Raw genomic sequence first — 13,698 nt, 5'->3', positions numbered from 1 at the left:
TAATCCAGCCCTGCTAACCATGCATACACAGTACAGTATATCTTTGTGGATGGCGGCGGGACCGGTAAGTGTACATAATGTCAATACAAAAACAAAGGGATTGCATAAGAAATCAATTATATTTCTGCTGTAACCTTTTTGTCAAATGGAAGGAAGCAGTGATAACACCTTTTTGTGCAGAAAACTATGGAAACAGGGGTTATCACTGCTTGATAAATAGACTCCACAGTGATTGCAGTGGAGTAAGGAAAATCTGGTCGCAATAGGGAGAAATTAACAGAGGAAGTACAGCAGTGTTGGGAGCTTTGCAAATTAAAGCCAATATATTGAACTTGGGCCTGGAGAATATTTGGTCCTGATTTTGACAAAATACATTTAATTAAAATCTCTGTATGTATAGTTGAAAGTTCACATCGTGCAATACATGCAGTAAGACATACATGAGGCACCATATCATTGTACAGAGGAATGGGTAATGCTTACTTGTTTCACAATTTGCACCAAAATATCCATGACGACAGCGACATTCATTCGGTCTGACGCAGACCTCATTCTCTTTACAGGTGAAGTTGCCTTCACATAAAGCTATGGAAGAATAAACATGAAAATTCTGTTATGAAGGTGTTACAATAGAAATGACTATCACTATGGCAAATAGACTTAATGTGGAGTATGGATGTTGTCATGTACTAGAAAGAGCCATACATAATAAGAAACATACTTCACAAATAGCAGACAGATTTGTAGCATTCTTGAGCTCAGTATGAACTGAGCAATAGATTACTGATTAAGAGAACAGCTGTCCCTAACATTAACATAGTTGAAACAACTCATGGCCCAATCCAGTGGACTCTGAACATATGGCTGCCAACCATATGAATGTGCTCAGTGATTAATCCTCAGCAGTCTTGGCTGTTAACTCATACATATCCATTTATTTATTTCATGTTTATACTGTAGAGTGATCCCCATAAGATACAGTGATAGACATATTTATTTGTGTGTTTATTTTACTTCTGGAAGACTGTAGAATAGTTTATTTTTCTTAGATAATATGTTATAGAAGTTATTTATGAGAACACAGAAAAATAATTGTAAGGCCAGGTATTTGTTCTGTAATTGTGCATTCTTTTTTGTTTCTCTGAAAGAATCTGGTCTTAAGTATCCTGCATGGAATTCCCCAATGATTTTCTGTCCCACCCGGTATTTCCTTTTCATTTTTATTCCACCCAGACTTTCACCTTGTTATGCCCCAAGCACGGCACAGAGCTGAAAGTATGACGCTGTGGTAGTCTCATCTCTGATTATAAATGATAGGGTCCTAGCTGAGATGGATGCGAGTTGTCTAATGGCAAATGTAAAATGCGCTCTGGAAAACCCTCATCCTTGCTACCTGTGCGGAGCTGTCTGCAGACACAAGGGGCATCCAGCTTGGCATGGCCAGCACATTCTTATCACTACACAATTCATACACTGTACATTATTCATTTGTAGTAAGGCATCAGAAATGGAACATCAGAGAGTGTATAATGGAACTTGAACAAGACGCAAATACAAAATATTATTTTTTATACAGTATAAATTTAATACTGTACACCATGACAAACATATCAGGAGCCTTTCCCTTCATAAGTACTGCGAACCAATCACTCATTACACTGTAATACTGCAAATAGATCGCAGCAGCAATATTACTGATCACAATGGGGAGAGAATTAGACTCATTCAGACAGTCAGATGCGGCTGTTGGATGTCATTATCACCATCATCATCAGTTCACAACTTGCACAAGGGGTTCAGCACATGCAAAATATCCATCTGCAAATAGGTGTATGTGCGCCTGTTTGGTACTCAGCACGGGATACATTTTGCATGAACACGCCCTTACTGTATTTTGGCTTTGTATACATGTCGACTCCCAGCTGACTCCCATCTCCATCATGACCCCCTTCATGCAAGTAGCTGTAAGTGTTGAATGTGAAAGGGTAAGAAAAAGCCCCAAAATGTGTTTAGCATCTATATATTCTGACAAATGAACAGTCTAAAAATACAGTGCAGAAAGACGAGGATGCTGTAAAACATGAATGCACCTTTGTGGAAAGCTGGCTGCAAAATAAAACTTTGTATATGTTTCTTTTTACAATAAAGTACATGTAATTATTTCTTATCTACTGACTAACACAGTCTAAAGCATTGTTTTGTCTTCTTTGTTTTCAAAATGTTTCAAATTAGCAGCTATGTATTTTGTTAGTTTTATGTTCAAAAATCCCCTAACTTAAAATAACATTTGCTGAAGAATAGACGGTATTAAACATACAGCCAAAAGAAATGGGTGGCTTTCAATGTATTTGGCATAAAGTTATTGCAATGTGCAAAAATAAAAAAAAAGCAAAGTACAGGGCAGATTGCAGTAATTTGGACACATTATATAGAAATATCATCAACCTGGGATCTGGCAGCCTCAGATCGGTGGTTCAAAACGGAAAGTGTCTCACTGTTCAGCATACGCATTCTCATTATGTGCTAGAAATACAATTAGTGGTGGAATTAAATAAATCTACGTTCTTGAAGACACAGATATCGCATTCTTAGAGCCCCAAAACTACTGTAAGTAAATGTATCTATGCACACACACATACACACACACACACACACACACGCACACACACACACACACACACACACACACATACACACACACACACATACACACACACACATACACACACACACACATACACACACACACACACACACACACCGTCTGACAAGCACACACACACACACACATACACACACACACACACACACACACACACACACACACACCGTCTGACAAGCATTTGCTTTGTGTAAATGTCAACATAGGCCCTCATTCAGAGCCGTACGCTCTGAGCAGAGCGCACGCTCTGAATGAGGGCCGGGCTCCATTTTCATGGAGCGTCCTCCAGGACGCTCGTCTAGCTGTGGGTCACCACCCACAGGCTATACGAGCGTGCTTTGTGATGGCCGCGATGGTCGAGACCATCGCGACCATCGAAATTGCGAGCCGGAGCCTGCGGTTGAGGTTTTCAACCGCAAGCTCCAGAGTGATTTTGGCTCTATCAGAGCCCAAATCACTCCCACTGACATCACTAGTGATGTCAGTGGGCCGGCTTCTGACGGGAGGCGTTCCCGTGGGAACGCCCCCGTCAGGGAGGCACGCCCCCGGCACGCCCACCAAAGGGGGCGTGCTGTCAATCAACATTGACAGCACGCCCCCTTTGATCGGACACAACGAGCGAAGGACTTTCCTTCGCTCGTCGCGTCTGGCGCATGCGCACGACGGAGCTCCCTCCGTCGTGCGCATGCTCAGTGCATAACATCGACCCACTTGCGAGCGGACAGCCGCTCGCGAGTGGGTCTGAATCAGGCCCATAGACTGCAATGTTCAGATCAGTGTATAATGTAATGGAGTTCTGTAGGAGTGCTTGTATGGTACATACAGTAGTATACTGTGCTGCAGGGAGTCTGAGAACATGCTGCTAGTACTCTGCTAAAAGCAAGGTTTTTATGGGTACGAGCCTTAATGTATATCAATTGTATCTCAATATATAAGGTCCATTTTTAATCACTAAGTTTCTTTACAATGCTGAGACAAATATGTATGCAGCAAAATATTGATGTTTCAGTTGTATATAATTAGAACATAGTTACCTACTCTTCCATAACCTCCGAAAGTCTCATAATTTTTGTGGGGAGTCCCCCGGGCTCCCAGAAAAGTAGGTAATCCTCCAGCATTCCGATAACATCCTTGTGACGTGGGCAGGATGGAGAATAATTCTGGGAATTGCGCCATTTTGTCTTTACAGACCTGTAATTCACCTAATGATGCAAATTGTATTCACCCAATGTAACAATGGGGCCTAGTGATCCAAATTGTCTGGTCCCACCCCATCAGCAACCACCTGCATTGCCTCTCTCAGAGAGGTATTGTTAGAATTAGCAAGTATGAATTATACATGGGTGACGTGACAGTGTTTGACAATATACGGGGAATGTATCAAACCTAATGAGAAGCTGCCCATAGCAACCAATCAGCTTCTAGCTAGCATTTTTCAAGTACATTCTGCATGCCAAGGGACTGATTCTGAGTCGAATGGGTCGCTGTTCATGAACACAAATGGAAAGTTTTTGCATACAGCCCATGCACAGAAGTATTTATGCATCTGTTGTGTATGCCAATCCTATTCTGAGCCGTATAGAACGTGGCCGTATCTGTCTTTCTGTGAAATATGGCGTTTCAGGGCAGGAACTGGGCAACGACAATGTGATTGAACAGAAGCACTCTGTCATGTGGGAATGCCATGGGAGTGTTGTGTATGTAAAGCTCTGTGTGATTCTGAGTTGTGTGTATGGGGAAGAGAAGCCTGTGCCTGGCAGATCTCTTGTACCTAGCATGGGCCTGGTGTAAGTGCAGATACTAATGATGACGGTTGTGGCTGCTGATGTAAATTCAATGCTTGGCACTGATGTCTGCTTGCACACACATGAAGCCCCACACCAGACACTCACATTAGCATAATGTAGTAACTCAGGTGTCCGCAGCTGCCCCCAACTACAGTTACTTTGCCTGCCACTCAGAATCAGCCCCTAACTTCCCACATAAAAATGTCTGGTCATCTTAAATAAACAATACGTGCATCAATTACATGAGTGAATAAAAGTGGCTGAACTACTCCTGTCTTTATTAAAGCATAGACGGCACATGCCTATAATTAAACACAGTTCACACATGTCACTTGTTCATGTTCTAGTTCACTTTAATACATGGGGCGAATTCAGTTGGTTGCAAGGAATCACAATATGACCCTCCACAAGATATTAGGGTAGGAAAACAGTAAACACTGCTTATATTGACCCACAGAGGTACAGGCAGAAATAAGCAATGTAATACTTACTGTAATACCACAAGTATGCAAAGCCGAACCTCGCGGGAATTTGAATCTGCCCCATAAAGGCAGATACAATTGTACCTGAGATGCATTTTTCTGCCTGTATAAGGTAAGCAGATTCTGCTCATATCTCTATAGGCTGCAAGCAGAATCTGCCTTCTAGGGGTAACAAGCAGAATCTGCCTACTAGGGGTAACAAGCAGAATCTGCCTTCTAGGGGTAACAAGCAGAATCTGCCTTCTAGGGGTAACAACCAGAATATGCCTTCTAGGGGTAACAAGCAGAATCTGCCTACTAGGGGTAACAAGCAGAATCTGCCTTCTAGGGGTAACAAGCAGAATCTGCCTACTAGGGGTAACAAGTAGAATCTGCCTTCTCGGGGTAACAAGCAGAATCTGCCTTCTAGGGGTAACAATCAGAATTTGCCTTCTAGGGGTAACAAGCAGAATCTGCCTACTAGGGGTAACAAGCAGAATCTGCCTTCTAGGGGTAACAAGCAGAATCTGCCTACTAGGGGTAACAAGCAGAATCTGCCTTCTAGGGGTAACAATCAGAATCTGCCTTCTAGGGGTAACAAGCAGAATCTGCCTTCTAGGGGTAACAAGCAGAATCTGCCTACTAGGGGTAACAAGCAGAATCTGCCTACTAGGGGTAACAAGCAGAATCTGCCTACTAGGGGTAACAAGCAGAATCTGCCTTCTAGGGGTAACAAGCAGAATATGCCTTCTAGGGGTAACAATCAGAATCTGCCTTCTAGGGGTAACAAGCAGAATCTGTCTACTAGGGGTAACAAGCAGAATCTGCCTTCTAGGGGTAACAAGCAGAATCTGCCTACTTGGGGTAACAAGCAGAATCTGCCTTCTAGGGGTAACAAGCAGAATCTTCCTACTTGGGGTAACAAGCAGAATCTGCCTACTAGGGGTAACAAGCAGAATCTGCCTACTAGGGGTAACAAGCAGAATCTGCCTTCTAGGGGTAACAATCAGAATCTGCCTTCTAGGGGTAACAATCAGAATCTGCCTTCTAGGGGTAACAAGCAGAATCTGTCTACTAGGGGTAACAAGCAGAATCTGCCTTCTAGGGGTAACAAGCAGAATCTTCCTACTTGGGGTAACAAGCAGAATCTGCCTTCTAGGGGTAACAAGCAGAATCTGCCTTCTAGGGGTAACAAGCAGAAGCTGCAGAGACCAGATCCGATGGCCTCCGCGCATAATTATATTTGCCCCATAGTATTACAAAATAAGCTCTGTTTTAATGCATTGCATTAAAAACAGTAAAACTTCTTTCTGTACCGATACACATTATTGATTTACATACTGCATATACAGTATTCCTGTATCTGAGTCATCATATCTTAGGTTAACAATACTTTAATTAAATATAATTTAAGGGGCATTTGACTAGAATATGCGCACCTTATTTATCCATTCTTTATCTCAGTTTTGAAGTGTATGGTGATAAAACGACCTACAGCCAATCAATCAGAAAACTCACAGCAGCACAGGGTCGTTCAGGAGGTGAGTGCTTTGAGGCAATGACCTGTTCACCTGTGTAATGAGGTTAGTAGGGACAGGGACAATGTCGTGATGCAAGAACGACAATAGAGGTAAGAAGGAAGTCACCCATAGGCAGTAGAATTAGACACTGTATAGTAAGTTACAGGGTTTCCCAACAGCACAAAGCTGAGGTTCATGTCCAACTGGTGCAGCAGGATTGTGGTGTAAAACACACCTCTATGTGAATCAAATTTCATCCTATTAATTTTCATTGTAATTAATTTTGATTTTTTATTCGTTTTGAATTGATGATTAGTGTGTTGTCCTAATCTTTGTTATTGTACATCCGATACAGGATGTTATGCGAGGACAGTGATCAAATAGATATAGATAATGTTTGCAATATTCAGTGTTATGTGGCATTATCAATCACATCATTCATTTATATTTTTATGTAATTTTATGAATAATGCATACTGGTCTACTTTTGAAAACGTATTTCAGGGAGATTGTGAAAGCAACTCCTATGAGTGCAGTGGTAAAGTAAACGAATACTGCTACATCTGTGAGGCGTGTCATAAAATTTACTTACATCCAAATGATAAAATCTAATTATTAAGGAGAATACACTGATACTTTTTAGGACTTGTTCATGTATTGTGTTTTACAAGGGTTTCCATATAAGTGGCCAAGAAAAACCTTATATGATAGTGCATGTAGCCATAGGGATCATTGTGCCTTATAACCAATGCAGGGACATTACACTGATTATACCATTTGAATGTATATATATCTGATGTCTTCTTTTTCCCAAGTATATAACACAGCTACATAATGGGGGTAGGGTGCAATGAGGGAGATTGCTAGACACTACAGGGAGTCAAGGAGATTGCTACTATTTCAGGGAGTCTCCCTTACAATCAGGGAGAGTTGGCAAGTATGGAATAATAGTTAAAGAGATAAAGGGTGGTTTCAGCGCTTTCTGTGATCTATTCAGAGTTTTTGTTTGATAGCTATCTCGATGTATTTGTAGATATTAAAAAAAATTAAAATAACAGTATCGTTTAATATTTTTACTTTTTTGAAAAGTTGAATATACACTCTCCATATATTGCTGAGTGATAGGCATTGGACACAATTTTCATCGTGGTCCTACGGTGGTTACAAAAAGTAACGTGGATCTGGATATCTTTGAATCACTCCAGATTTATGTAGATCGGTGGGGGGAAACAAATGAGACAAGCTTCCATCGTACAGATCAATAAAACCCAATGCAAGGTACTATAAAGTTTGGTGGTATACTTACCTTGAAAGGGTTATGATAAATGCTTTAGACATTTAATTATAAAAACCGATGTCTGTCAGTTTATTGAGAATGGTATGGTCCTACGTGTTGATCTCCAGAACAATAAGTATTGATCTCCAGATATAATTTTTTTTGCCTGATTGACAAATATAACTCATAAAGTCCAATGTTTTTTTTATTGAACTATATAGGTGGTGTCATATTATACCACATACAATTTTCCATTTTATAACAAAATGTATTGTATTAATTTTCAATTTTATAACAACCCTTTATCTCTTTAACTGTCTTCTGAGGGGCATTGTTAAAAAGCTCTTGCTGTTCCAAGCTGCACGTCTGGATCTACCATTGGATCCAACAGGGATATTGGTGCCAGTCTCACGAATCTCTAAGTATGGAATAATGTCATCAGAACATCTTGGTCATATGTATAATTTAAACCTGAGAGCAAGCTAAATAGCCAAACGTATACTGTAAATATTACCCAAATGCGACAAAGCAAATGCTATCTCTCAGTAAAACTATGTTGGTTAGAAACATAGGGCTCTATTTACTACAATCCGCATATTGAATGCAGATTGTAGCATGATATTAAAGACTGAATTCGCATTGCGAATTCTTGCAATATCACAGGGATTTACTACAAATCCCTTACAGGGACAGAGCTTTCGATAAAGCTCTGTCCCTGCAAATCCCCTTCGCACACTAGTCACGGTATTTTCAGAAAAAATACAGTGACAAAGTGCCCACACATGCACCGACCAGCCGCCACTGCTACCCCCCGGCGCTAAGCTCCAACCCGCGGTGCTAAGCCCCACCCCCCATGATCGCGGACCCCCCCTTCCTCCCCGCAACCCCCCTCCCTTAATTACACTTACCTGCATGATCCGGGCCTCCGGTGATGTCCTTATGCCTCCGGTCAGGTGATATCCCATACTGCACTGGGACCCGATCAACTGATGACTGGGCCGTAGTGCAGCATGGGATACCAACTGACCGGAGGGCGGACATCACCCGGAGCCCCGACCACCGGTCCCTGGAGTCAGGTAAGTTAATTTTATTTTTACATTTTTTTTTTGCAGTGAATCAGCTTGCGGTCTGTTTAGACCACACAGCTGATTACTGGGACCAACTCCCGGCTCTGCTCTCCACGTTAGAGCAGAGAAGGAGTCCGGTAACTGGGGGATACCATGGATAACGCCACCTCCAGGTGGCGTTATTAATACAGGGCCTCCCTAGGTATTTTTTTCACAATTTATTTTTAGTAACTACCAGACATATCACATTTCCCATTACAATTATGGAAAATGCGATCTGATTACTAAAAATAAGTGATACTTAGGGGTTGGAGTAGAATTTTACGAATTCTACTCCAATTGCCCTGTAATAACTATAGGTGATACTAAAATAATGTGAAAAGGGTGTGAAAACACCCTTTTTCACTTTATTTTAGTCAAAATAATGTTAATAAATAGAGCCCTTAGAATCTTAGATTATACAAAGCGCTTCAAAATTGCTTTCATAACATTAAGAATTAATTAGCTCTCTACCATAAGTTCATTAAATCATGTTATAAAGATTAATACTCTATATTATTAACTATAAATATTTGTTGTAGACACTACTTAGGGTAAGAGAAGACAAACAGTGAATTTGCAGACAGCACAGTAAAGTTTTACGATTCTATGAAACTATCAGGAAACAGCTGTGGATGATGTCACAAGTAAGGCCTAAAAGGAAACTGAGTAACACAATTACATAAAAAAACCTTAATTTCTAGGACCATTACAATAAATTATAATGAAGAGGAAGGCATTGGGTTTCAGTTGATTAATTACCCATCACTGAATGCTATTTTCTTCTCTGTTTCAGTCTGACATGAGCCTGCATAAGGAGCTAATTAGACGTGGGATAGGTCAGAGAAGTGACTAGCACATCAAAACCTCTGAAATATCTGCTTTGTTATTAATTGATAGTTATGTGTGTTGGTTTCCTTTTCGTCTCACATCACACACCTACAGTTATGTCATCACTGAATGTGATCAGGGACGGCAACACAAATTTTGGAGCCCGGTATACTCATGTTTCTGGGCTCTCCCCGTCCCCAATGCTGAATGGGTGTTCCCAACTATACTCAGGTAATTATTTGTCAAACACATGTAATAAAAAATGAAATTTATTATATAAAACCATTGTACTTGTACTCAGCCCTCCTTAGGGTTGGACCTGGTTAATTTGCAGCTCAGCTGGAGGCTGGTCAGTTGCAGTCACAGACTCACACTGTACTGATGCGTACTGCGCATGACCATGGATGGATGACTGGTCTGCGACATGAGCATGCTCCTGCATGCTGCACACTATGTCACAACACCAAGTAACGCAAACACACTGTGCACTATGCAGGTCTCTGCAGCAGGGGCATAACTGGGGGTTTAAGTAGTTTAACGGACAAACCCATTGTCATCATCTCACAGTCTCTCCTCATTATATTGTTCCTGGCCGACCCTGGCACATTAATGGGCAACATCTCCACTTCAAAAAGCTCTCACTTTAGTAAATTTAACCCACAATGTTGATAATCAATATTATGTCAAAGTCAACATTGTGTATGTTGACATTGGGCATGCTGTCCATGTCGTCATTCTGAATGTAGACAATAAGACCATTTAGATATACCGGGTCGCCATGCTGAATATAGACTATTTATACCACACCCCTCTGGACAACTAAATAAAAAGGTCATGTAGTGTAAGTGCATGGCACCACGGTCTACAAAAACAGGTCTTAAAAATAGGGCCAATTATTAAGTCTCTTGGGGCGGGATGCACCAAACTGAAAATGCGGTAAAACCCCTGTTTACTGCATTTTCCGTATGCAGCAATCTCCTGGCCGCCGGGATGCGATGCGGAGGGTATTGCTGGCGTTACCCTATAGAAGCCTATGGGCTTCTACCGCATCGTGCTGGTATGAGGGATCGGATCCCTCCTAGCATGCCCCGCGGCCGTCCCGTCACTGCGCATGCGCAGATGGACTCCCGGGTCATAAACCCGGAAGTCCACTGTGCAGGAGAGATCGCAAAGGGCAGCTCTTATCGGAAGAGCTGTCCTTTGCTGTACAGATCGCAAATGTTAGTGCATATGTGATCTGTACATTTGCGATGTCCGGCGGTAAGTATTAGTGCATCCCGCCCTTGGTATGAAATTCAATAGTTGTGATAATTATAAGCTGTTACACTTGTTTATATAGTTAAGGAATTTCTGGACATCACATAAACCTGAAATACAATGTAATGCTATAATATGATTAAACTAGTATATTTTCAGAAATATTTGTATTCTCTATTAGACAATTATCATTGTTTTGAAGTTATTTTTATACCTATTATTATTGTTTACCCCCCCATTTTATATTTCTATACAGCATAAAGGACTTTATATGTCTGCTCAAATAGAGACTAGTCTGTTTTTTTTATTTTATGGATAATATTTTATTTGACTCTAAAAGACGTTTTTTTAAAAAAAAATAAAAATCATGAAAATTACCCAGTATGGGTACTTTCATTGTTTAATTTTAGGACCATCCTTTAAGCGTAATCGTTGAGATGTGGCTAATGGCTTATCATAAACTAGCTGGGTTTCCCGGTGTTGCCTGGGTTGAAGACTGGACCCTGAAGTACACCTGCAGCCTTCATTTCTTAACACTGTCCTCGCCTATAACCTGGATAACTATGCATATTAGGAGTAAATGACAGTGCAGGCAGGCATATTCTCTTACCAATTGGAATTGGTATATCAGGGGCAGACAGAACAGAAATCAGTATAGCTTCCAAAATCACTTGAGTTTCAGAAATCACTGCAGAACAGAGGGGGTGACAGAGGGGGTGACAATGGGGTCACGCAAGAAAAGTATAAGAGTAAAATAAGTAAAAGAGGCCAGGAAATTTCCACCAGTTGACAGAGATCCTGGCCTCTCCACTCCCCCCAATTTTCCGAGGCCGTCGCCACCCGCTCCCGACCAGAAAGGCAACAGACTGCCACTCACTGACAGTCTGCTGCTGCACTGTGTGTGGGATTGCAGACCCGTACTGCACATGTGCAGTACACATCAGGCGCATGCACAGATTCCCGATAATCAGGGATCTGCGTGATCCTTGTCACTGCAATTGCAGCTGCATCACCCCCTGAAATCACTCTGCAGACCAACATTCAAGACCATGTCTAGCAGGGCTGCCATCAGGGGGGGGGGGAACGCCAGGCCTGGAGTACTGTCCATTCCTGGACAGAAGGGGGCCATTCCATAGTGGCACTGTCTGGCTGTGATCAATCTGCCCTGCTGTTTATAATCTCCATATGCTAAGCTTTGCCAGGATCAAACATTGCGGATTGATTATGTTGTCTGCCACAGTCTGAATGGTTCGAATGGAATGTATTGAGTGCTGAGCTGCTCATGAGCCTGCCAAAGTGTGACAGTGTGTGTCAGTGTCGGACTGGGGCATGAAAGGCCCGCCTAGGGAATACAGTGGTAGGGGCCCACCAGAAGGGGTGTGGCTAGTCACCATAGAGGCTTGGCTAACTATTAGACGGTGCATGGTCTCAGCCTATTTATTAGCCTATTCGTAGGAATGCAGTATAATGTAAGATATGTATAATAAGCACGTGATGGTGATCCTGTCTTTAAAAAAACCACATTGAGGCACTGAGCATGTGATAGGGGACCCCGGTTCTGACTGGCTGGCACATGTCTAAAACTCAGTGAGAACTACATTAGGTCTAGTAATGGCAAAATACATGCAATTGGAAAAAAGAAAAACTATCTGAGGTACTAACCTTAGTGAATGAATGCAGAGATACAATGCCATTCTAATCACTGGCAGGAACTGTGTTCATTATGTTAAAGCCTACAGCCAACAAGAGGAGGGGATGGGTAGTGTTGTGGTCACCCACTTTGATTTGCATGAGGGCAAATCTTGGTATAGTATCTATACAAATGAACTAAGCACCCATATTCATCCATGGTCCTGCACCACCAGGTAACTGACCCTCTAATACAGTAACAATGTAAATTCAAGTGCACAAACAGGAACGTGACCCCTTTAGGAGGGGTGTGGTCAGGCTTGGCGACAGGGGGGACTAAGGGGACACTCGTACTAGGCCCCCGAGGTCCACACGGGAACCATAGCCACCACCGCCCAGCCCCAGCTCCTTTGTAGCCTAGCCCGGGCAGCGCTGGGCTCTTCCAGGTGGCTCAGCTGCGGCCTGGGCCGGGCATGACCTTTACATCTGATTGCAATGTGGCGTGACATCATTAGTCACGTCCCCGCACGTCTTCTCTGCCCAGGTGGAAGTAGATGGATCCCCGGCCAGCCCTCAGGTGGTAAGTAGTTGAGGCTGCTGTTAGGACTGGGGACGGAAGAAGGTGCGGGGGGCAGAGGAAGGTGACAGGGGCTGGGGGTGGAAGGTGATGGTGCCTGGTGACAGAGAAAGGTGAAGGAGGCTGGACGCAGAGGAAGGTGAAGGGGGCAGAGGAAGATGAAGGAAGTTGTGGGCAGAGGAAGGTGATGGGGGCTTGGGGCAGAAGGTGATGCGCTGGAAGCAGAGGAACGTGAAGGGGCAGAGGAAGATGAAGGAGGCTTTGGGCATAGGAAGGTGATGGGAGCTGGGGCAGAAGGTGACATCCTGGAAGCAGAGGAAGATGAACGAGACTGGGCAGAGGAAGGTGAAGGGGACTGGGGGCAGAAGGTGACAGAGGTTGGAAGCAGAGGAAGGTGATGGTGCCCGGGGACGGAGGAGGGTGAAGGGGGCAGAGGAAGAGGAAGGGGGCTGGGGGCAGAGGAAGGTGATGGGGGGCTGGGGGAAGAAGGTGATAGGGGCTGGGGACAGAGAAAGGTGATGGGGGGCTTCTGGGCTGAGGAAGGTGATGAGGGGCTGATGACTGAGGATGGCTGGCTGCAGACACCATTCCT

The 13,698-nt window shown here is 42.9% G+C and overlaps 1 protein-coding gene across 1 annotated transcript in view; it reads right to left on the bottom strand.

Moving 5' to 3' along the window:
* SCARF2 (scavenger receptor class F member 2) overlaps window positions 1-13,698 on the bottom strand; it is a 236,101-nt gene that overhangs the window by 113,539 nt on the left and 108,864 nt on the right. The window contains 1 exon segment of the mRNA XM_088465505.1: window positions 484-585. Coding sequence (XP_088321631.1) covers window positions 484-585 — 102 coding nt within the window.

Source organism: Taudactylus pleione, unplaced genomic scaffold, assembly GCF_031769625.1.
Source record: "Taudactylus pleione unplaced genomic scaffold, aTauple2 ptg000062l, whole genome shotgun sequence".
NCBI lineage: Eukaryota > Metazoa > Chordata > Amphibia > Anura > Myobatrachidae > Taudactylus > Taudactylus pleione.
The sequence above is the reverse complement of the archived record's forward strand: the minus strand, read 5'-3'. Positions and strand labels throughout refer to the sequence as shown.